This window comes from Pelodiscus sinensis, chromosome 27, assembly GCF_049634645.1.
Source record: "Pelodiscus sinensis isolate JC-2024 chromosome 27, ASM4963464v1, whole genome shotgun sequence".
NCBI lineage: Eukaryota > Metazoa > Chordata > Testudines > Trionychidae > Pelodiscus > Pelodiscus sinensis.
In genome coordinates, this window is record NC_134737.1 from 253,330 (window position 1) to 278,880 (window position 25,551).

The following is a 25,551-nucleotide window of genomic DNA, read 5'->3' on the forward strand; positions in this document are numbered from 1 at the left end:
GGGAGGCAACAGGAGCTGGAGCAGCACGAGGCAGCACGCTCTGCACCAGGGTCTGCAGATAGGCACAGATAGCACGACCCTGGGCAAGCAGCTCCCACCACAACTCCCGGTCATCCTGCACCCACTGCTCCATGGTGCGGTGCAGGGCTCGTAGGGCCCCCAGGTGCTGGTCTCGGTACCTTTGCAGTGTTGCGGTGGACCTGCTGAGCCCTCGGGTGTGGGAGGATGTCCCGGGCGGGGTGGTGCGCTCTGCACATGCAGCTGGTGCGGCTGTGGAGAAAGAAGAGAAGTGGTCAGTTCTCCCTGGGGACACAGTGGGTGAAGCCCAGCCCCCCTCTGCAAGGTGAAGATGACTGTGCCCTGCACCGTCAGAGCTGCTGTGCTTGAACAGAGGCCAGGGTCGGAATGTCCAGCTATCCCAGGGAGTGGGAGCTGCCCTGAGACTGCACCCATGCCCCTATGCTGTGTATAGTGCGGCTGAGGTGGGGGGAGATGTCCCCTGCCTCTGTGTAGAGGAGGCTTGTGAAGGAAAGGCATCCTGCTGTGTCCTGCCCTGGGGTCAGGAGCATGTCAGGTCTCTTCACACACGCATGTGGCTATCAGGCCATGGCGCCTGTCTGGCATGCAGCTGGAGCACATGCCCAAGGGTGGCACGGCACATGCTCGCACATGCACAGGTTGCTGTGTGATCTGTAGTAAGCAAGGCCCACGTGCAGGATCCCTGGTCTCCCTCCCCTACCCCGGGAAGGGAACAGTGACGGCACTTACATGGTGTGGCCTCCCCGGAGGACCCTGGTGACTCCGCTGCTGGGACAGCTCAGGGGTCCGGCCGGTGTGGCACCCTCCATGGCGGCTCCACCTCTGCGCCCTGGTCAGGGCCCTCCGGTCCCGGATCGCTGCCCCCTGGGATGGCACGGACCATCCCGCCCCCCATGATGTTGTCTAGGGCACTGAAGTAGGGGCAGGTGTCTGCCCCTGCTGAGGAGCTGCCCTGAGTGGCCCTGGCATACACCTGCCGCAGCTCCTTGATCTTCATGCGCACCTGTTCTTGTGTGCGCATGTGGCCTTTGGTGGCCATGGTGCCAGCTGTGCATCCATAGATGGCGGTGTTCCTCCGTCTAGTGCGGAGATCATGGACATTGGAGGCATCCCCCCAAACCTAAATGAGGTCCATGATTTCCGCACTAGTCTAGGAAGGCGCCTGTCATCTCCAGCCCCGGCTGGTTCCTGGCAGCTGGGGGATTGGGCGGGGGACAGCTGACTGGCACTGGCAGCCTGGCTCATTCTCTGGCCACTGGGTGAGGGGCAGCGACTGCTGGCAGGCCTGGCTCTGGCATATAGTGTGGCCAGAGCCTACCCCTTTAAGGGCTCTGGGCCTGAGAGAGAGGAGAAGTTTTCCTGGTTTGGCCCAGCGTGGCCACCAGGGGAAACTGGGAAGGGCTGGAGGCCCCCTATTTCGGAATAAGCCTCTACACAACGCTTATTTCAAATTAGCTATTTCAAATTTGGTGTTATTCCTCATGGAATGAGGTTTACGAAATTCGAAATAAGCACCCCACTATTTCGAATTTATTTCGAAATAGTGGTTTCCCTGTGTAGATGCTATTAAAGTTAATTCAAAATAACGGCTGTTATTTCGAATTAACTTTGATGTGTAGACATACCCTAACTTACTGGTTCCTTCATTTACCTTCTGAGATAGTGAAAAAATTTCTGTGGCTTCACTAGAAGAGCTGGAGCAAGAGAAACAAAGAGTCCACTGAATCCACTATGCTATGGAACTCTAGGATCCAAAAATCCAGCAAGAGAGACTGAAAAGAAATAAACAATCATGAAATAATCCTCTCAAATAAATGCTGTGTCCTTAATTTGAGCATAGTAATACTGTCCTTTCCTTCTTTGGCGAATGCATGAGCAGAAAACCAAACCCACAGACAACAAGAGAACATTGTCAAAGTATTCAGAAAAATAATCCAGACTTGTGCAGATGCCAAAGAGAACTTTGGCCGATTCTCTCTTGGGAATTTTGCCAGGTAACCTTCTGAATTATATTAATTTAATATGCAAATATAGTTCAGATGCTGTAGCTCTATACTGAAAGAACATGTGAATACAAACATCATCAACTGTCTTCAGAGGCTGAACACCAAATATGCTTTTCAATAAAAATTATAATACAGAACCAGAACAAAAGGTGATAATGAAAGAGGACTAAAAGGAAAGGGGCAGAACAGGAAGAGTAAAATATTACAATCTAATTAATAATCTGGTACTTTAAATTCTGACCCACCCCCCGTGATTTGGTTATAAAATTGAGGTAATAATTCATAAGGAGAATACTGAGGCACCAAGACTTGCTTGGATCAAGTAGCAAGTCTGACTTCTAATTCCCTGCTCTATGAGGCACAATTCCTCATGCTAGCCACATTCCACCTAGCCAGTGTTCTCTGTAAACTGTATGCTTGCATGGCTTCTCAGGAGAAATTCATATGCTAACCAGCTGATTAGGAGAGTGCCCAACGCTAGGTTCTGTATTTCTGTGGTAGTGCAATTTGCGCATGTATCAGTGCACATAAATTAATTCCACACATGGATGGAAAAAAATCAGCACATGAATGGAAAAGAGTAGAGGGAACATTGCATCTAGCTATAAAATGAGTTAAACAATCAGAGAGGAAGAACATTACTGTATGATACTGAAATAAAGATTCAATATTGTACAAGGGGGCATTTCTTTTTATTTTGATGCAGGATAAAAACTAGACATTAAGCAAACATAAGTGGCGCCATGTCATTTTTCAGCAACATGCCCACTAGCAAACGCAGAAATAACACTTTCAGTTAATACATTTATTTTCACCAGATAGATTTTTCCAGATTATGCTGGATGAGATTTATTCCTCATTTCAAACATTTTTTGCAGAGCTTTGCTGGACAAAAACCTGATGGTGGCTTCTTTTTAAAAAATAAAGTTTTTTTATTAACCATGTATACTCATTTTAGGTAAAATGGTTCTGTAGATTAGGCAACATATGTAATACAGATGACTAGCACCTGTGAATTAAGACATTTTGGACTCTGAACCTAGAATCATAAAATCCTAGCGCTAGAAGAGACCTCAGGAGTCATCAAGCCCAGCCCCCTGCCCAAAGCAGGACCAATCCTAACTAAATCAACCCAGCCAGGGCTTTGTCAAGCCGGGACTTAAACACCCCTAGGGATGGAGATTCCACTACCTCCCTAGGTAACCCATTCAGTACTTTACCACCCTCCTAGTGAAATAGATTTTCCTAATATCCAACCTAGTCCTCCCCGACTGTAACTTGAGACCACTGCTCCTTGTTTTCCCATCCGTCACTACCGTGAACAGCCTCTCTCTATCCTCTCTGGAACCCCCTTCAGGAAGTTGAAGGCTGCTTTCAAATCCCCCCTCACTCCGCTCTTCTGCAGACTAAACAAACCCAAGTCCCTCAGCCTCTCTTTGTAGGTCATGTGCTCCAGTCCCCTAATCGTTTTCGTCGCCCTCCGCTGGACCCTCTCCAATGCGTCCACATCCTTTCTGTAGTGGGGGGCCCAGCACTGGACACAATACTCCAGATGTAGCCTCACCAGAGCCGAATAAAGGGGAATAATCACTTCTCTAGATCTGCTGGCAATGCTCTTCCTAATGCAACCCAATATGCCATTAGCCTTCTTGGCTACAAGGGCACCCTGTTGACTCATATCCAGCTTCTCATCCACTGTAACCCCCAGGTCCTTAGCCATTTGATCCCCAGCCTGTACCAATGCTTGGGATTCTTCCGTCCCAAGTGCAGGACTCTACACTTGTCCTTGTTGAACCTCATCAGATTTCTTGTGGCCCAATCCTCTAATCTGTCCAGGTCACTCTGGACCCTATCCCTGCCCTCCAACATATCTACCTCTCCCTCTAGCTTAGAGTCAACCTTTTTTAATATAATTAGCTTTCTAGTACTTCAGACTTGTGTCTGTTTACCACTTACTACGAGGCCACCTTGTAATGGACACTAGGGACATGTATCTAAGCCCACACAGCAGCTAATGAGCATATGCTGTCACTGAAGCCTAACATTTGTGCTGTTCCATCCATTAACCTCCCCTTTTGTGCATGGACTCTTAGCCATTTCTGACATGTTACTTGTAGAACACAGCAGTTACTTAAGAACTGCAGATTAACTATATGTTTCACAGAGGATTTAAATTTTCTCTCTTTCTGCTCAGAGGACACAGTGTTTCTAAGGAGTCTGTCTGATGGACATTTTATTCATTTTCTTTTGACATGTACATTATTGTTTAACTTAAAGTGATTGTATTTACTCCAGAAAAATGCCCTATAATTGATTCCCTCTCAATGGGCGGTTCACTCATGTCTCATGGTCCTATCTGTTTATATCATGTGGGGCCCTCAGATCAGCAGCCCCAAGAAGCTTGTATGGGAGAATAAACTGATCTCTAGCCTTCCTCTTGGAAGGCTGCTAAAGACGCATGAAATACAAACTCTGAACCATGATGAATGTCTCTAATTAAAACACAATCTTGCCTAGAAAAATGTCTCTGTGAGAAGAAAGTCTCATTTCCACAGATGCTTTGGTAACACAGCCAAATCCCCTTCGAGCTTCTATTCATTCATGTATCTACTGTCGAGTAAGTGGCTGCTGGGAGCTGCTGGAATTTACTGTTCTCATTTAGAAGTTTTACTTCAGTAGCAATTAAGTTCTGTGCCCGTACACAAATTCTTACCAAGAGAAAGTCCGAGAAGCAGCGTATGGAGGTATTTATTGCTGGTTTGCAGTAACCAGAAGGGATGTCAGATATCGGTTAATTGAATAGTTGAGTAACCGCATTAATTCCTATTGCTTACTTGACTTTTCTATAGTCCCCAGGGGCAGGGCCAGCAGCCAGTGTACTCAGGCCCACTCCCAGGGAGCCCCCTACTTCCCCACGCTGCTGCCTCTGTATCAGAGGACTCAAAAAGGATTACATATTTATATTGACACAAATTAATCCAGATTTATAATAGCAAATGTTAAAGATAAACAATAGTTCAGGAAAGGATGTCACTACTTCTGCCTCAGAGTATGACCCAGGCGTGACAGGGATCGGGATCCCCGTACTACGAACTGCCCAGACGCGATGGTTCAAAGCGCGCCAGCCAGCGAATGCTGGGCCTGCCACGCATGTGTGGGCGCCATCTTGCCCGAACCCAGCGGTGCTAGGACCCAGGAGCCTCCGGGCCTTGGGGGTGTGGGGACACTGAGTAGCGCAGCACAGACATTTCAAAAAGGGGGGGTGGTGTAAGGGGAGAGTAGGAGCTGGTTGTGTTCTCTCTCGCAGGAGCGTCCAGACACCTGACCAGCCGGGAAGAGCAGCAAGGTCTGACGGGGAGCTCGGAGGACGGAGCTGGGTGGCAACCCCACAAGTGGGCACGAACGGCCAAGGACTGCAGTGCCGGGACTTACGGAACTCTGGTGACATTGGGACACGGGCACATTAAATGGGAATACTAGGTGGAGTGGGGTGAACAGAAAGGGGAAGACAGAGGCAAGGGGGAAGGAGTAAGGGGACGGCTGCTAGCCCCTACACCTGAATTTGCCACACTGGTGGAGAATGTGGGTACGGTAAAAAAAAAAAGGAAAAAAAAAGATTTTTTTTTATGATAGATAAATACAATTTTTTTTGTTGGTGAGGGCAAATAAGAGGGAAATAGACACGGATCTGGGGAAACTGCTAGAATGGCTGACCGAGAGTCAGCGACAGCAACAGCAGCTGCAGACACAGTTGCTGTAGCAAATGTCTAGCCAGCAGAGGGAGCAGCAGCAGTTGGTACGGGAATTAATGGAGCATCAGCAGAAGCAGCAGGAGCAGTGGTCCAAGCAGTGGGTTACAGCACCCGGAGTGAGCCCCACCAGCTTGCCAGTCGAGGGACTGGGGACCAATTCCATCCTAATGCTGCCTCTTAGACTCATGAAGATGGGCCCCAGGAATGATCCCGAGGCATTCCTAGTAACTTTTGAATGGGTAGCTACAGCGGTGCCCTGTTTTTGAGTCGAGCCTTGCCCCTATGAAAATCAGATCTTGTGTCGGTTCTGGCAAGGATTTCTGCATGTTTATGAGGAGACCCAGAGAGTGAAAGACCCGAAAGGCTGTTGTCACCATGTGTTCGGCCTCTGAATATGTTTGGCCTCTTATGAGGCAATCTTCCAAGTATGGGAAAATTGTCACTCCCAGTCTGCACAAGTGGGCAGCCACTACCGCTAAGGTTTTCGTGAAAACTCTGGGTGCGCATGCCAATCCAAAAGGTAGTACTCTGTATTGGAAATGTTCTCAGCCTAGCTGGAAATGGAGAAAATGCCTGTGTGCCACATGGATTGCTATGTGGAAGTAGGCATCTTGCAGGTCGAGGACTGCAAACCAGTCCCCCTTGTTCAACGACGGGATGATGGCATTTAGGGTCACCATCTTGAAACGGTGTTTCCTGAGATAACAGTTTAACCTGCACAGGTCCAAAATGGGTCTCCATCCTCCTGTCTTCTCCGGGGTAAGAAAATACCAGGAATAGAATCCTTTCCCCCGAAACTGACTTGGTACCCTCTCTATTGCACCGATATTTAGAAGGTGCTGAACTTCTTGCTTCAGCAAATGCTTGTGAGAGGGGTCCCTGAAAAGGGACGGCGTAGGAGGGATGGTAGGGGGAATGGATAGAAAGGGGATGGAGAGACCAGATTGTACCACTTCCAGTACCCACTTGTCCGCAGTGATATTGGACCAGTGAAGATGGTACTGTTTTAAGCGATGATGAAACAGATGAAAAGAATTTTGTGGTATGTTGAACGTGGGAGTCGTGCTTGTATCGTCGACAGAAAAGTCAAATCTGCTGCTTTTGAGCAGGCTGACTGGACAAACGGTTCGGTTGAGATCTCTTATGTTGAGGACGCTGTCAGAAACGCTGATCATCTTGGGTACGCGGTTGATTCTTATTGAACGCATAATCGTACCTACGTTGGTAAGGGTAGTAGCGCTTACACTTATAGCGAGGTGTGTACATTCCCAAGGTATGTAAAGTGGTACGGGAGTCTTTGCCAGAATGGAGAACTTCGTCGGTGTTACTAGCGAAGAGCTTTTGCTTATCAAAGGGTAGGTCTTCAACTTTATTTTGAAGCTCCCGTGGGGCTCCTGCAGATGATAACCAGGAAGACCGTCTCATTGCGAGCCCCGTAGCCATGGCCCATGCAGCCGTGTCGGCCACGTCCATGGCCATCTGCAAAGTAGTATTACAGGCTATATATCCTTCTTGGACTATGGCCTTCAGCAAGGGTTTCTTGGCATCAGGGAGATATTGTAGTAGCTCTGTAAATTTCAAGTAATTATCAAAATTGTGGTTAGAAAGGTGGGCCATATAGTTTGCAATTCGTAACAATAATGTAGCCGAAGAGTAAACCTTTCTTCCAAAAACGTCCAATTTTTTATTATCCTTGTCTTGGAATGCATTTTTATATTGGGGAGCTTTAGCTCTACGTTGTACCACATCAACAACAAGGGAATTGGGTTGAGGACGGTTGAAAAGGAAATCTAGTCCTTTAGCAGGTACAAAATATTTTCTATTAACCCTCTTACTAGCTGGGGCAGCTGATGTAGGGGTCTGCCATATTTCGTCTGCCTCCTCCATGATGGCCTCATCAGTAGGAAGGGCGATCTTTGCCCGCTGTTGTTGCCGTAGATTTTTTAAAAGACGATGTTTCTTTACTGGTACATCCATTAATTGTATCTCCTGTGTGTTCGTGACTCTCTTGAACAGATCCTGGAACTGCTTCAAGTCATGCAAGAGAGGGGCATCTTCTGGAATCACTGCCTCATCCGGAGAAGAGGAGGAACAGTCGGCTGGGGGGATGTGTGGTTGAGGATCTTCTGCATCGGACAATTGGCCCTCTTCTGGTTCCGAATGATCCTGATGGATGGTTACGTTTTCTGATGGAGGCGAAGAAAACACTGGGCAATGAACAGGAACATGAAGAGCCTCTATAGGATAGGGTAGCATGGCCAGGGCGGGGGCAGTCATAATCATCCCTGTGGTAGCGGCCATAGCAGTGGTCTGACCGCACTGGCGAAGAATATCTGGAAGATCTTGAACTGCGGATGTAGTAGATGCAACATGATGACCGTCTCGGTGATCTGTGCCTTGGTGACCTCCTGGGGGAGCGAGAACGCGATAGCGAGTGTCTTGATTCTATATAAACTGTGTCCCCCCGTGAGGGTCTTGTAAGTAGTTGGTAAGAAGGCGAGAGGCTATAGTCCCGGTGCTGTCGGTATCTCGGTGGAGAAGGGGACGGTCCCGGGGAGAAGGTAGGCGATGGGGACAAAGCCCTGTAGATTTCTTTCCCTGCAGCTTTACAAGGCAATGAAGCCTTGTCAATTTCAGCTGCTGGTGGAGAGCTCGGGGCTGAGCCTGGCTGCAGTGCCGATGGAGAGCCACATGGGGGCAGTGTTGGCGGTGCCGAGGATAAGCCCAGTGCCGACAGATCAGAGTATGCCTGTGGCGCCACTTGGGACGTTTGCCGGCTCGGCACCGGGGGGTTTAAAAGCGCCCCAGCCGGTGCCGCTAGAGCAGCTGTTGGCGGTGCCGGCTTGCGCGCTCCCGCTGATGCCGGCTTCTGAACTATTGCCGGAGCCGGTGCTGCTGTCACTTGTAGTCCTGGCTCAGGCGATCTCCTCACTCTAGGAGCTCGTTGGTGCCCTGGGGCAGGTACCCCGATGATTTGTCAGGGCATTTGACATTGGTGGTAGCAGGGAGGGATCGCGCTGGGGACGGCTTAGATTTTTTAGTAACGGTCGTCCCAGGAGACGTTGCCTGCCGTTTCTGAACCGCTATGCCAGAGGCAGGTACGTCATCGGACTCCAGCGCCTTGCCATAAAGGATGAGTTTGAGGCACAAATCTCGATCCTTACGAGCCCTCGCCGTTAACTTACTGCAGTGAGTGCACTTCTGGGGGATATGCGTCTCACTCAGGCACCTCACGCAAGAATCATGACCGTCCAATACCGGCATAGGTTTCCGGCAGATGGAGCATTTTTTAAAACCGAGGGATCCTGGCATGGTGAATTAAGGAGGAGGGAGAAATTGAGTAGTCTCTCCTCCGCTTGTCTCCTTAACTTGCTGTGAGATCCAGTCCGTTTCCCCCTTTTTTTTTAATTTTATTTTATTTTTTTTTATAGATAGTCGCAGTCTGAGAGAAACTTTCCTTCTTTCTTCTTCTCTTTTCTTTCTCTCTTTTTTTTAAACTAGAAACCAACAAGAACTAAATAACTAAGCAGGCTCTGAACTATTTACAAATGTGAAGGCTTCTTTGAAAAGCCACTGCGAAGTGAAACTGACAAACAGGAGCTCTCGTCCGCGACTGAGGGCAGTTGAGAGGAACTGAGCAAGCCGGACCACGCACAACACATCAAAGGCACGAACGCCGCCTCGGGCAGCCACGCATGCACGGTCCGGCGGACCATGGCTCTGATAGTTCTCCAATTCGTGGCGCCGGGACGGGACCCGACACCTGGAGTGGAGCACCCATGGGGCCACTCGAAGAAGAACATCGGGCCACCTTGATAGCCCTGTACCTCACAGGCCCGGCCCAATTGGCGTATAGAGGTCTGTTCGCCCGGGACTCTTTGCATTACCACAAAGTTAACGAGGCCATTCTAGATCAGGCAGGAGTGACCCCGGAGACTTACAGACAGTGGTTCTGGGCAGAGAAGTATCGACCGGGAGAACGCCCTCGGGCCATTGTCCAGAGGCTTAGAGAGGCAGCCACCCAATGGTTAGAGCCAGAGAAGAAATCAACCACACAAACAGTGGAGATGATCGTGCTAGACCAGTTTTTACAAATTATACCAGTGGATGGCAGGATGTGGGTCTGAAGACACCAGCCTTTGATGCTCGGGGAAGCCATAGTCATCCTGGAGAATTATATGGCTGCCGACGGCGATGAAGGCAGGGTCAAAGATGTACGAGAAGGCCCAGGTACGAAACTGGTGAGTGGGCGAGTCCGTCCTATAAAACGCCAGGGAGTGTGGACCCCAACCCTGATGCCCTGGAAGGGAGAGGGAGAGGTGTTGCAGCCCAGAGCCATGGAGCACCTGGGAGAGGAGGTTCCCCAACCAACGGAGGGAGCAAGACCCAGCCCACGGGAGCCGGAGAAATGGGGTGCCTCTTATGAGTGCGGACAGGAGGGGCACTTTAAACATGATTGCCCCTTTATGGACTGCTTGTACGGACGGATGATGGCAGCGGACTGAAGAGCCTGGCGGTGTGACCTCAACAAGATAACCGTCCAGGTAAGCCTGGAGGGGAAAGGGGTACTGGCCCTAATAGACTCGGGGTGCAACCAGACTACAGTGCAAGCGGGACTCCTACCAGAGGGGGGCCGGAACAGGCGACCCGTCGCTATGCAGTGTATCCACGGGGACATTCAAAATTATCCCACGTGGTAGGTATGGATAGCGGATGGGATAAGGAAAGAGAATTGCTGGGTGGCAGTAGCCCTGAAACTGGCATACCCAGTGGTGCTGGGACGAGACTGGCCTGGATTCTGCTGCCTAATAGAGAAATGGGGAAGGGCCGAGCAAAAGGCGCCCGTTCGGCGACTTGTTCCCCGACCAGACGAGAAGTCCCCAGAAGTTCGGGTCGCCGAGGCATGCCCCGCCACCTCAAGGCTGGAGGAGCTGGAAACTGAAGGCGACTTCCTGTGGGAATAGTGAGAGGATCCATCCCTGATGCATGCGTGGGCACAAGTTGGTACACCCCAGGGAGAAGGGTCCCGATTTGAGGTAAGAGCCAACCTGCTGTATAGAGCAGAGAAGTGGCTGAAGAAGGACGAAGAGACTCAGCAGTTGTTAGTGCCCACACGGTTCCAATGGCAGGTGATGGACTTGGCCCATGCCAAACCTTGGGCGGGACATTTAGGACAGGAAAAAACTTTGCAAAGGATTCTCCAACGGTTTTTTTGGACGGGCGTGTATAGGGCGGTGAAAGACTTTTGTGAATCCTGCCCAGAGTGCCAGAAGGCAGGAGGGAAGGCGGTGCCAAAGGCCCCGTTAGTTCCCTACCCGTGGTCGATGTTCCGTTTAAAAGAATAGCTTTGGACTTAGTCGGCCTGTTGGAGAGATCCCGGAAAGGGAATCAGTATATATGGTCCTACTAGACTATGCTACGAGGTACCCAGAAGCGGTCCCCGTCAGGAATACTCAAGTCACTACGTTAGCAATCGAGCTGGTCAAAATATTTTCGAGGGTAGGGATCCCCCAAGAAATATTAAATGACCAGAGTCCCAATGTGTCGGGGCGGGTGATGGTGGAGATGTGCAGCTTAATGCGAGTGAAAACTATCCACACCTCGGTGTATAATCCACAAACGGATGGACTCGTGGAACGTTTTAATAGGACCCTGAAGGGGATGTTACGAAAGTTTGTAGACCTAGACCCGAAAGATTGGGACATCTTTTTACCGGCCCTTCTCTTTGCAATCAGGGAAGTACCACAGGCCTCCACCAGCTTCTCCCCTTTTGAGTCGTTATACGGAAGACAGCTCCTAAAAGAAAGTAGTTTTCTTTCTACTAAAAGAAAACTGGGAGGGGCAGGATTCGCAGGTTAAGGGAACGATCCCATACATCCTGGACCGGAGAAAGAAGTTAAGGGTAGCTGGGGAGCTGGCCAAAGAAAACCGGTTGCGGGCCCAGGCGAAACAGGCCCTACATTTGTGCCTAGGGAGAGGGTCCTGTTGCTGCTGCCCTCCACCAAATCCAAGTTGATGGCCAAGTGGCAAGGGCCATACGAGGTCCTCCATTGAGTGGGCCCCGAAAATTATGAAATTAAGTTAACAGGGAAGCGCAAAAGCACACAGATCTACCACGTGAATCTATTAAAAAATGGAAACCGCAAGAAAGCATGCTGATAACCCGGGAACCGGCAGAGTCTGAGTTAGGACCCTGGGGAGGGGACCTGGGGATGTCAGAAGATGCCTCCCTCAGAGCTGATCTATCAACACAACAAAAGGAGGAGGTGAGGAGCCTACTTCAGGAGTTTACAGCAGTCCTCTAGAAGCAACCGGGAAGGACACCCTGGGCGAGCCACCACATCAGGACGACCTCAGGGCAGAAGGTACGTGAACCCCTCCGACCCTTACCAAAGAAACTATGGAATCCGGTATGGGAAGAGATCCAAAGGATGCTGCAGATGGGGGTGATCCGGGAGTCCAGAAGCGAGTGGAGATGCCCGACCATCCTAGTCCCTAAGACCGACAGTACGCTGAGGTTTTGTACTGATTTCCGAAGGGTCAATGCTATTTCCTGGTTTGACGTGTACCCCATGCCCCGAGTGGACGAGCTTCTGGAGAGGCTAGGCAAGGCTCAGTACCTGTCCACAATCCTGTACCAAGGGATATTGGCAAATCCCCCTCACACCCGCTTCCTAGGAAAAGACGGCCTTCGCCACCCCTTTTGGGTTATACCATTTCTTAACAATGCTATTCAGACTAAACGGAGCGGCTGCGACATTCCAGTGTCTAATGGACAAAATCTTATACGACCATCGAATGTATGCCGCCGCTTATATCGACGTTATTGTCATTTATAGTATGTCATGGGAAGAACACTTACAGCATATCCGGGCCATCCTGAAGGCTTTAGCGGAAGCACGGTTAGCCCCCAACCCCAGCAAATGCTCCTTCAGAAGGTCAGAGGTGACGTACCTGGGGTACATTGTCGGCAGGGGCCAGCTGAAACCCCAGGTACACAAGGTGGAGGCGGTAAGAAACTACCGAACACCGACCACAAAGAAACAGGTACGCCAATTTCTGGGGCTGGCTGGATATTACCAACGGTTTATACTGCACTTCACCACAGTAGCGGCACCCTTAACAGACTTAACAAAGAGGGGGCAGCCCCAGAGGGTGCGGTGGACTGGACAATGTGAGGAAGCATTCCAGGAATTGAAACGGTGGCTCGCCCAGGCCCCCATATTGGCCCAACCCGAGTTTGATAAGACATTCCTGGTACAAACAGATGCGTCAAATGTAGGGGTGGGAGCCGTGTTGTCCCAAAACAAGGGGGAGTGGAAAACCCCAGCTTATATATAGGCCGCAAGTTGACACAATGGGTACGTCTAGACTACAGGCTTTTGTCGACAGAAGTTTTGTCGACAGATACTGTCGACAAAACTTCTGTCGACAAAGAGCATCTAGACTACATTGAGTACAGAAAGTCTGTCGACAGAAGGCGTTATGCCTCGTAAAATGAGGTTTACCAGCGTCAACAAATCTGCTGAGTTCTGTCGACGTTATGTCGACAGAACTCAGTGGTAGTGTGGACGCAGGTATAGTTTTGTCGACAAAAGTCCACTTTTGTCGACAAAACCCTGTAGTCTAGACACACTCCATGAGAGCGGCTGTATTCAACAATAGAGAAAGAAGAGCCTGAACTTTCCACACCAGGCTCTAACTAATTGGGGGTTGGAAGAAATTTTCCCTGTGGGCTGGTCATGCTACCACTGCTAATGCAGTTTTTCTGTTACCCAAGGGCATAGGTAGCAAACACATTTAAAGATGCCACTCAGTACCCTTGTACAGGAGTACAGGAGTTAATCAGGTGCTGACGTAAGTATCAGATAGTGTAACAAATTAACAGTTAACCGATGAGCCTGGGCTCACTGCTTAACCGTCACAGTTACGTGCAGGAACCCCCCTCCTCCTAGCGTTCCTACCTCTGTCTCAGCACAGCAGGGGGAGGGGGCAGGCGGGAGCTGGTGCTCGCAGGGAGCCAGCTTTTAAGCACCAGATCCTGGGGAGCCTCCTGTCCCCCCCTGCTGCTTTTTCTGATGCTGCAATTCAGGTCCAGCCATTTGGCTTGCATTCATCTGGCTACGGTGGCCAGGCCCCAGCCCTGACGGTCCAACCCCATCTGTAGGGGGGGGGGGCAGGTGGCAGTCCCCGTCTGACTGCATCCAACTGGTGCCAGTTCCGATCCCACAGGAGGCCCCCAGTGGCCCAGCCCCCATCCGGCTTCAGCAGAGCCCCCACACAATCAGCCCACAGCTCCAAGCAAGGGAGAGTTATCCAGGGACTGGTAACAAAAGAGGGAGAAATGGGGAAGAAAACCCGTCGCTGAAACAGGGGCCTGAGCCCAGACATGTTAACCAAACCCTTTGGCTCAGTGACTAAAATGGCAAGAAACCTCCTAAGTCCCGGGCCCTTTCTTGCCTGAGGATGTGGCAGCAGCGCTGGGGGAGGCGCCCGGGACCTGCTACCCTCAGGCTGGATTGGAGCCCTTGGGGAGGAGCACTGGGGAGTCCCACGCTGCCCGCCAGTTGTAGGCTGGTGATGGCACAAGCAGGCTGGCTCCATGAGGTGGCACAGCTGGGGCTGTCCCTTGCTGCCAGGGAGCAAAGCAGACGGGCCAGGGCGCCACTGCCACCGTGGCCGACAGCCCTGGGGAGTGCTGGCCGGAAAATCTGGTCTGGGCCGGCCTCTGAGCAGTCGGTGCCCGAGGAGAGCCATCATGGGCCAAGGGTCACAGACTCCCTAGTTACTCACTTAAACACCATCATAACATTTGATTTCAGCAAGGCAGAACAATGAATTGTACAAAAAGCCCTCTCCCCCACCAACATCTTGCACCTTCCTCTGAAGCAGAAGCTGCCAGTCATGGTCAGAGACAGGACACAGAGCCAGATGGACCTCTGGTCTGATCCACCTGGCAACTCCTACAGGCCTGTGAGGACAATGAATGAATCACATTTTCTGTGCATCTTAATGGCTCTATCCATGTGCAGAAAATCAGACATGTGCTTAAGTGCCTTGCTGGACTGGGGCCTGAGAGTGCAAAGAAAGCGTTTCTACAGCAAATGGAGAACTTCTGCTTTTTGCTGCTGCTGACTCTAAAGGCCTTTCTTATTTCTTGCCTCAGAGTTTTGTTTTCCCTTTCTTCACTTTCATAAAACTTCCTGCCCATTGGCCAGATACTCATTGCCTCATCCTTCCACCAAACTTTATCTGCATGCAGCAGGGTCATCGGCTTCCTAAGATTTATTGGCAAAAGGCTCTTAGCTTTATGCTATTATTCCTTCAAAATTCACCTCTGATAAAGCTAAGGGATTGTTTGTAATGTAAGTTAACGTGATCTATCACATAGAAACACCAGCCCATTCTGATTATTCCATCATACTGTGAAAATAAATATGAAGAATTTCAGAATGACCTTTGACTCAGAAGTGAAGTGAATTTAAACATCTGAGAATAAACATACAATTGGACACATACATTTAAGAAACAATAATTCTTCCCTGTCTTTTTGTGTATTTCACTATTGATTAGACTCTAGTTTACAATGGACCTTTTGTTCTCAATCACAGCAGATATGAATGTAAATAACTAACACAGAATTGTGCTACTATAACAACTATAAAAAAATTTACTTTGTGCAACCTTACTTCTGAATTGTGGCAGGTTACAAACAGTCTGCAAAGAATTTCATTTCGGAAAACCTAGGTTAGGAAGAACTTTATGCAAGGCCCTGAATCAAAGTGACATTTTCTTCAAAAATGAATTTGTAGGACTAATGTATTTGAAATAATGACTCATCAGATAACTGAATGTTGAGATGGAGCAGGAAATACATGGTTCACTACTGCTTCCAACAGGAATTGGAGGGAAGAGACCCAGACATGAACACAACTACAAAAGGACAGAGGTTATTTAGTTGGAATTGAAACCCTAAGTACATTCTCACTTATATATCACAATAATTGCCCAGGGTTGCTCAAGTCCTTAACTCAGTTATTTTTTCTTTTCTTTTCTTTTTTTCCATTTAAACCATTGCTCTGGAGTGGGGTTGGAGAGGAGAGGTTCAGGATGCAGGCTGCCCTGGGGAGAGAGGACTACCAGCCCTCTTTCACCCCAGCAGCTTGAGGCCGCTACAGCTCCAGAAGGCACAGCTGGGGAAGGTGTGCATATCCCCTGGCTGGAGCAGAACCAGGTTCATGAGCCAGAGTGAGGAATGCAGCAAACTGTACACTTTCCCCTCGCTCTTGGACAAAGGGGAACAGCCAGCAATGTTCCCCTATCAATCAGGGGGAAGGGGCTACCACCCCCATCCCGTCTCTAAAGGATGCCTGGAGGTGGGAGGCTCAGGTCTGGTGCAGTCCCGGATATGGGAGGGGCATGCAGTAAGAATGTAAAATCCCATTTAATTGGTAAACTGACTAAACGTAATGTTTAATTGGTTAACTGATTAAAAAAGGGGTAGGTGGAGGGCTGCTCTAACCCGGGGGAGCAGCAGGGGGGGCTCTGCCATCCCTGCGGGAGGCTGCTGCTTCTGGCCCTGTGCAGGGGCCTGGTCGAGTGGAGAAGGGGGGTCTGCTCTTGGGTACCGGTTGACCATTATCTGGTAAACACCACCCACTAAGAGTGACGCTCACTGGGTAATTGGATAACCGGTTACCTGGTCACATCCCTAGTTCACAGTCTGTTCCTCATAGGTCCAAGGCCTCTTTCTCAGACCCTGCCTGCTGCAGGGGTGCTGCAGGTGAGACACTTGCTCTGGGTGGCAGGACCCTTCTCCCCAGGCCTCTTGGCATGGGTGTCACTCTATGCTGGGCCTCTATCCAGGGTCCCACCTGCTTTGCCCTGCTTCTCAGCTCCACAGTCTGCTGTGCTGCCTCCAGCTCCTGGGCGGTTTCTCAGTCCCTCTGGCCCTGTGGCTACAGCCCTGCTCCCAGCATGGGTCTGTGTCAGGCTGGCCTGGCTCTACTCCCCAGCTCAGCTACAACAAAGAAAATATGCCGCACATTTCACCACCGAGTATTCCCATTACACATTCCAGCCTCACTGCATTTTTGAAGGACCACAGAAATGTGGAGATTTAAACCTGTCTAGTAAACTTCCTCAACACTGAGACATACGCTTTGAATTTAGTCACTTTCTTTTTTCCATTGCCCTGTGGAACAGTGTCCCTTTCCTACATGGCTTAATTCTCACATCAGGAACCAGCAATGGCATGTCCCACCCAGAGTGCAGCTTGGGATTCTGAGGCCTCTGTGCTTCTAGGAATACCCCACCTATGCTTGTGGGAGCCTGGAAATACCTGTGATGCTGCATAACATCAGAAACTTCAGCTAGGGGCTCATAAATTATGATTCCTGCCATTTATTGGACAGGGTGGGGCATACAAAGTATCAGTCAAGCTCAGGACACTGAGCAGGGAATAGAAATGTGTGCATGACTTCAGCTCATGACCGTGCACAGACTGGGCAGGGGACAGACATGCCAGCATCACTCTAAACTGTGACACTGAGCAAGGAGCAGCAAGGAGTCAACGTGTGACCACGCTCTAGATCATGACATAGCAAGAAATGGGTAGGAAGTGGACATGAAAACATCACTTGAGATTGTAGTACTGAGCATGGAATGGGAACAGGATGGATGTGCATGCTTCACTCTAGATCCTGAAACTGAGCACAGAACCAGCAGGGGTGGACTTGTGGGCAGACATATGAGTATCACTTTAGCTTATGATCCTGAACATAGAACCCTAGAATACTAGAACTGGAAGAGACTGTGAAAGGACATCAAGCCCAGTGCCCTGCCCTCATGTCATAAGCAAACATCATCTAGATCAGGGCTACTCAACTTTGGAAGCCCCGGGGGCCACAATGATACGGCACATGCTGAGGGCTGCAACATAAGTGTGGTTGCATGTACATGCAAATATCTATGTGAATAGCTTCTCTCACACTGATGGGCATGAATACAAAGATTAAGGCAAGACTACACAACACACAGACCCCATGTAAGTCAGTTCTGCTGATATTAATAAAATGCAATAATTACCCGATTTCCACCCATATGACAGCACTTTTAATAAGCAATGACAGTCCAGGAATTTAACTACTAAAATGCATCTCAACAGAAGACCATGATATTGACTTAATTTTTTGTTATGGCTCCCACCCATGGGCTGTGTGTTAAGCCCCGTGTAAATCCAAACTGCACCGTGGGCTGCAAACAAAGAGGCCGTGGGCCACATGTGGCCCACGGGACACATATTGAGTAGCCCTGATCTAGATCATCCCTGACAGATGTTTATCTAACCAGCTCTTAAATATCTCCATTGATGGAGATTCCACAAACTCCCTAGGCAGGTTATTTCAGTGCTTAACCATTTGCGTTATGCACCATTTCCATTAGCAGACCAGCTTTACAAACTTTCACTGATACCTCACAGAGGGCCAAGGGGGTCAAGTCTCTTACATAAGAACATAAGAAGCACCATACTAGGTCAGACCAAAGGTCCATCTAACTCAGTATCCTGTCTTCTGATAGTGACCAATGCCAAATGCCCCAGAGAGAATGAACAGAACAGGTAATCATCAAGTGATCCCTCTCCTGTCATCCATTTCCAGCCTCTGACAAACAGAGGATAAAGACAGCATTCCTACCCATCCTGTCTAATAGCTATTGATGGAACTAACCTCCATGAATTTATCTAGTTCTTTTTTGAACCCTGTTAAAGTCCTGGTCTTCACAACATACTTGGAGTTCCACAGGCTGACTGCGCACTACATGAAGAAAAACTTTCTTTTGTTTGTATTAAACCTGCTACCCATTAATTTCATTTGTAGACCCCTAGTTCTTATGTTATGGGAACCAGTAAATAATTTTTCCTTCTTCACATTCTCCATACCTGTCATGATTTTATAGACCTCTATTGTATCTCCCTTTAGTCTCCTCTTTTATAAGATGAAAATTACCATTCTTTTTAATCTCTCTTCATATGGCATTCATTCCAAACCCCTAATAATTTTGTTGCCCGTCTCTGAACCTTTTCCAATGCCAATAGATCTTTTTTGAGATGAGATGACCAAATCTATACACTGTATTCAAGATGTGGGCTTACCATGAATTTATATAAAGGCAATAAGATAGTCTCTGTCTTATTCTCTATCACTTTTTTAATTATTGCTAATAGTCTGTTTGCTTTTTTGACTTCTGCTGCACCTGAATGGCTGTTTTCAGAGAACTAGCTACAATGTCTCCAAGATCTCTTTCAAGTGGTAATAGCTAAATTAGTCCCCACCATACTGTATGTATAGATGGGATTATTTTTTCCAATGTTCATTACTTTACATTTATCAATATTAAATTTCATTTGCCATTTTGTTGCCCACTCACTTAGTTTGGTGAGATCCTTTTGAAGCTCTTCACACTCTGCTTTCATCTTGACTATCTTGAGCAGTTTAGTATCATCTGCAAATTTTGCCACCTCACTGTTTACTCCTTTCTCCAAATCATTTATAAACAGGTTAAATAGGACTCGTTCCAGGATGGACCCTTGGGGGACACCACTAGTTACCTCTCTTCAATCTGAAAACTGACCATTTATTCCTATCCTTTGTTTTCTGTCTTTTAACCAGTTATCAATCCATGAGAGGACATCCTCTCTTAGCCTTATTTTACTTAAGAGCCTTTGGGTAGGGACCTTGTCAAAGGCTTTCTGGAAATCTAAGTACACAGTATCCAGTGGATCCCCCTTGTCCACGTGCTTGTTAATATCCTCAAATAACTCCAGTAGATTAATAAATCATGATTTTCCTTTACAGAATCCATGCTGACTTTCCCCCATCAAATTATGTTCATCTATGTGTCTGATAATTTTATTCTTTACTATAGTTTCAAATAATTTGCCTGGTACTGACATTAGACCTACCAGTTTGTATTTTCCAGGATCACCTCTGGAGCTCTTTTTAAATATTGGTGTCATGTTAGCTATCTTCCAGTCACTATTCTTATCCATTGTGTAAGCTGCAGAAACTGAAGCAAAGCAAGGCGAGGGGATCTCAGACAGTAAGTCAGAATGGGGATTAGCATGAGAATACCGTGACTCCCTGTCCTGGGGTCAGCCCTTTAGACTAACCTCTCATTATATTACTGCATAGTTTCATGATGGGTCATAAGAATGACCTTCATTTCAGTGCTGTTATTTTCAAAAGTCCCATGATGACAATCTGTGTTTGGATTAATTACAAGGCAGGGGCTGAGCGCTCTGGGGAGAGAGCCTCTCCTTACATCACCCAGTGATGAGACAGAGAAGAATTGATAAGAACCAAGGCATCCTGGCTACATTTGGTAAGTTGTTCCTGTGTTAGCTACCAGCCCTACATCTACCAAAGAGCCCTTTACTGTCAGATAACTTCTCCCTGCATAGATATATACAAGTTATGATGAAGTCACTTGTTAACCTTCCCTTAGTAAGTGTAATAAATAGGGCCTTCATTTGAATGCCAAGGGAAGACAGTCCCACAGAGCACTCCTTGCAATGTGGGGTAAATATAGATTTTGTTGTCTCACTTACGGAGTTAACAACAGGACCCTCAGGGCGCATCTACACTGCACCTGTAGCTTGAAATAAGCTATGCAATTTAGGCTATGCAAGTTGTGTAGCTTATTTTGAGTCCATTTCAAAATAGCTTATCTCGTAATTTGGCACTGTCTATAGAACTACTGGAATGAGGTTTACAGGAACGTCGGAATAGCAAGCCCGTTATATTTAGAAATAATGGGGACATTGTTAAGACGCAGAATAGCTATTTTGGGATACCTCTGGTATCCTGAAATAGCACTGCAGTGTTGACCTTCCCTTAGTCAGGATGCATTGAGAAACTAGGGTCCAACATGGAACTCATTGTGATATGCTGCAAAGTTTTAAGATCCTGTTATGTTCCTTTTCTATGAGGTTACCACAATTCAAATAATAACAATTATTAAATATTGGAGTCCATTCTATGCTTACATCATTATCATCACTGCAGTAGCTGAACGCTGTCCAGCCGTGTATTAAGCAATGTGACTAACATCTGTCACACATTGGTTGTTCTCTCATCCTCTCCCCAGGGGATAAAGCGTGTGGAGTGTCTTGTTTTGGTAGTTAAATACACATGTGCACACACTGCTATATTAGGGAATGCAAGGTCAAAGAAATGTGCCTTCCATTTGGAGGAGGATGGTTGTTAGTTCCAGGAGGAGTTCATTTCAATGACAGACCATCCCCCAAGCAAGTTTTGTGTCTCAGACAAATAAGCTTTAGCCTTGCTAGAGAGCAGGGGTGGGGAACCTCCAGCACACTGGCCACACACAGTTCGTCAGGGTTAGCCACTGTCACACTGCACAAAGTTGTGTCCCTGTGCATCCTGGTTAATTGGCATTGATCAGTCTGTCCTCAATGAACATATCTGATTCTTTTTTTGAACCCAGATTGATTTTGTGTTGTGTGAAGAAGTACGTCTTTATGTTTGTTTTAAACCTACTGTGTATTAATTTCAAGATGTGACCCCTGGTTTTTAAGTCACGAGAAGCGGTAAATAACTTTCTTTACTTTCTCTACACCGTTCATAACAGAATAGTCTTCCATAGAAGCTGTTCCATACATGTAAGGCCAGAGCAGGAAAATCTCTGACTACTGCCTTAACGAGGTGATGAATCTGCCAAAGACAGTGACTGTGTTGTGTGGTCCTTGATTCTGACCTCTAGATCAGAGATTAGGTCCAGTGTATGATTGGCTGCACGAGTTGGACCAGAGATGACCTATGAAGGTTCTAGGAAGGCAAGTGAGGAGATAAATTCTATTTTCCTGCTATGATTTCTATCTTAGGGTCTTAAAAGAGCAAATTATCCCCTTTGTGATTGTTCCAGTTCAGCTATCCCTTGCTATGTGAAATAAGAAGGTCCTTTTATGCTATTCTTTTCTCTTGAGGTTCTTATACCACTGCCATCGCTACGGTTTCTGAGTACCTTCCAGAAGTACATTTCATGATGCACCTGACTTCTATAATGTGATTATAATTTACAGAGTTAAACCATGACGTAGCCTCCGTTGGCAAGCATGAAAAGTTCAAGGCCAATAGAGTGTGCCTGCCACTGCTAGAGGAAATACTTGCTGTAGTTATGTTTGTCTCCATGCAGTTTTCAAGGAGATGTTGGATGAACAGGAATTATCTGGGTTACTTATAGTTCTAACTCAGGAGATAATGTTTAATATTTCCTCCCATTGGGGCACTAAAATGGAACACCTTGGTTATCACAGGGAACACAATGGAAGAAGTAGTTACTCACCTTGTGCAGTAACAATGATTCTTCAAGGTGTGTGTCCCCGTGGGTGCTCCACTGCGGGTGTCGGGTCCCATCCCAGTGCCGCAGATCAGAGATCTTCTAGCTGTTGTTTGTCGGACCGCGCATGCGCGGCGGCCATCTTGCGGCTGTTCGCAGTTCGTAGCATCGGGTTATGCAGGAAATAATTATTTTTGTGATTCGCTGTGATGAAAGCGGGGAACCCTTAGAATGAGCGTTCATGGAGATGAACAAGTGCTGAGAATTCCTTGCTTCTCGAGTTCTGTCAATGTAAAAAGCAAGGGCCCTAGGTACGTCGAGGGAATGTAACCGTGCCTGAGGTTCCGAGGTGTGGGGTTTTGGATAGAAAACCGGTAATATAATGGGTTCATTTATATGGAAGGCGGAATTAACTTTTGGCAGGAAGGATGGCTGGGGACAAAGGATAACCGCCTGAGGAGTGCAAATGGTATACGGGGGCTTGGCCAATAGAGCTGCCAACTCCTCCACCCTTTTGGTGGAGGTAATAGCCAAAAGGAATATGACTTTCATGGCGAGCGTATTCAAATCACATGTAGCTAATGGTTCAAATGGTGGATGCGTTAGTGTATCTAAGACAAGCTCTAAATTCCAAGAGTCCAGAGGTCGCTTGTATTCAGGGAAGAGGTTAGTAATTCCCAGGACTCAACAAATAATGTAATCTACTCACTCGTGGCGAGTAGATTACAACCTGGAAGAGCCGGCGTGGGGCGATCTGCGCATAAGCAAAGTGCAGAACTGCACGAAACCATGCGGCTGGCGAGCAGGGCTCGCTGCCACCTGGCGAGGCCTGGTAATTCCTTTTAGGAATCTCTTTGTAGCTGGTGATAGAAATGTAGCCGTGTTAGTCTGGTGTAGCTGAAACAAAAAACAGGACTATGTAGCACTTTAAAGACTAACAAGATGGTTATTAGGTGATGAGCTTTCGTGGGCCAGACCCACTTCCTCAGATCAAATTGTGGAAGAAAATTGTCACAACCATATATACCAAAGGATACAATCAAAAAAGTGAACACATAGGGCTGAAGGCAGTGAGAAGGGCAGGAGTCAGGACAGCAGAGGAGGGTGTGGAGTTGGGGGGGCAGCAGGCACTTGGGGAGATGATGAAGCAAAGGGAGGAGACATGGCAGCAGAGGGAAAAGGTAGAGGTTTAAAAATATTTATTAATAACTTGGGTGCCACAGTGGCACATCCAAATAAGCCACATGAACTCAGTACTGTGGCAAGAACACATCCACACTGCCATGTGCGAGCTGTGCTTTTGTGCAAGAGCATCCATGGCAGTGTGGATGCTCTCTTTCCCAAGAAAGCTCCGATGGCCATTTTAGCCATAGGGGTTTCTTGCGCAAGAAATCCTCGTTGAGCATCCACACTGCCCTCTTGCGCAAGAGCTTACACCTGTTAGAAAAGAGCGTACCCCTTGCGCAAGACACCCTCTCTTACCACACAGTACTATAAATTTCCTTGCGCAAGAGCAGGCAGGCCATGTGGATGCTCTGTGGGTTCTTGCAGGGTTCTTGCGGGATGGAGAGGGAAGCTTCTTGTAAGCCGCCTTAGTTAGGACATGACGAGATGCCTCCACCAGAGGGTCTGACTGCAGTGTGAGGGCTTTATCAACAAGAAGCATTTTGAGATGCATTTCGCGGTCTCTGTGAGCCCTGGCCATTAGCTTTGAACAGTGAGGGCACTTCTGTGGAATGTGCCCCTCACCGAGACATTTTATGCACGCCGAATGCCCATCTGAAGCAGGCATGGAGTCTTTACAAAGCACGCACCTCTTGAATCCTGGGGAGCCAGGCATTGTAGTAAAAATTAACTAACTAACTATGGAGAGAAAAAGTATTTATTTATGTATTTATTTATTTTTACTTATTAACAATAATCTATCTATATATATATAACTAACTAAGATACTAAACTATGAACTATTTACACTAAAACAGATTTACTCCTCTCAGGTAAAGCAAACTACAGGAGAGGGAGCTGTTTCTCCGTCTGTACCTGAAGATGGTTAAGAGAACTGGCGGGCCGGACCGCGCGACTAGAAATGGCGCGAAAAGCCGCAAGATGGCCGCTGCGCATGCACAGTCTGGCAAACAACAGCTAGAAGATCTCCGATCTGCAGTGCCGGGATGGGACCTGACACCCACAGTGAAGCACCCATGGGGACACTACCCGAAGAAGAATATTGCCTTCTGCCACACAGCTGTAGAGCTGATCATAATATAACTATCCAAACCCAATGTTACAGCGATGTGAAATGCTGTCTCACCTTTTTGTCTCCTGGACAATTCCAACAGTGCCTGGTAGTTGAGCTGTATCACAGAGGAGCACACAGTGTACCAAGGCAGCCCTGACAATACAAGAGGGCAATGTGGGGAATCAAGGAACTGTGTAGAAAAACGAGAGCTGAAGGGTCATGAGAAGAAATGCAGATAGGCATGGCCCACAATTTCTCACTGCTTAATGTTGTACTACCCCAGGGATTACATAATGTCCTGCTAGGCTTTTTAAAAATATGGCTTGTGGGGATGTTTTAAAAAGCTTTTTTGGTGGTGTGTTAACTGTAAAGTTTGCAGTACAATATGAGAGGAGTTATGGAGTGAGTCCTGGGAGAGTTGGGGGAGTCATTTTCAAGGGCTGGGAAGGTCTTCTGAGGGAACAATCTCTGTAATGCTTTGTTATTTTTTATTAATGCTCGTATGTTTTTTTAAACTGGTCGAATGCCTGAAGCATTGCTTTTATGAGCATAATTAGGGAAAGAAAGAACAATTTTTTTCTCTCTCTCTCTTTCTTAATTGACCTTCATCTCTTAAACTACGTCTAGACTGCACTGTTAAATCGGAAAAAGAAATTACATTAGCAGTAAGCAAATTGCATATCTTTTTTTCGATTTATTTTCGAAAGAGTCTCTTTTGAAATTTGGCACGTCTACATTGCGAAAGAAAGTGCTCTTTCAAGCCATCCCTTATTCCTCGTAGAATGTGGATAACAGAGATGGCAAAAGAGCGTGTCCATTCTTTTGAAAAAAAATTCAAAAAAGTGGACACGATCCTTGGACACAGCGTTGTTTTTTCAGGATACTTCCGGTATCCCAAAAAAGCAATTCAGTTTAGACATTACTGGGTCCATAGCCTTACTGTGGTCCAAATGTGACAAAACCAATGGTAGGCTAAGGCTGGAAACAACAGCAGCACTACAGAATCTCACAGGCCTGGGTCTAATCTCTGAATAACTACCTCAGCTTCTCCACTCCCTGTGCAGCAGTGGCCCCACACATCCTACGCAGCGTGTCCCCTGTTAATTAGATCTACCAGCACACTCTCCAGAAGAGTATCCTATCCCCTATATGCCAT

The 25,551-nt window shown here is 47.7% G+C and overlaps 1 protein-coding gene across 6 annotated transcripts in view; it reads right to left on the reverse strand.

Moving 5' to 3' along the window:
* Positions 1-2,323: 2,323 nt before the first annotated feature.
* LOC142820909 (uncharacterized) overlaps positions 2,324-25,551 on the reverse strand; it is a 105,308-nt gene continuing 82,080 nt past the window's right edge. For 4 of the 6 annotated variants that reach the window (XM_075910468.1, XM_075910467.1, XM_075910466.1 and 1 more), the window contains one exon: positions 2,324-24,548. In XM_075910468.1, the coding sequence (XP_075766583.1) occupies positions 6,956-8,098 (1,143 nt within the window). In that variant the 5' untranslated portion in view covers positions 8,099-24,548 and the 3' untranslated portion in view covers positions 2,324-6,955. The remainder of the gene's footprint in view (positions 24,549-25,551) is intronic. The other 2 variants (XM_075910473.1, XM_075910472.1) reach the window with 1 other exon arrangement.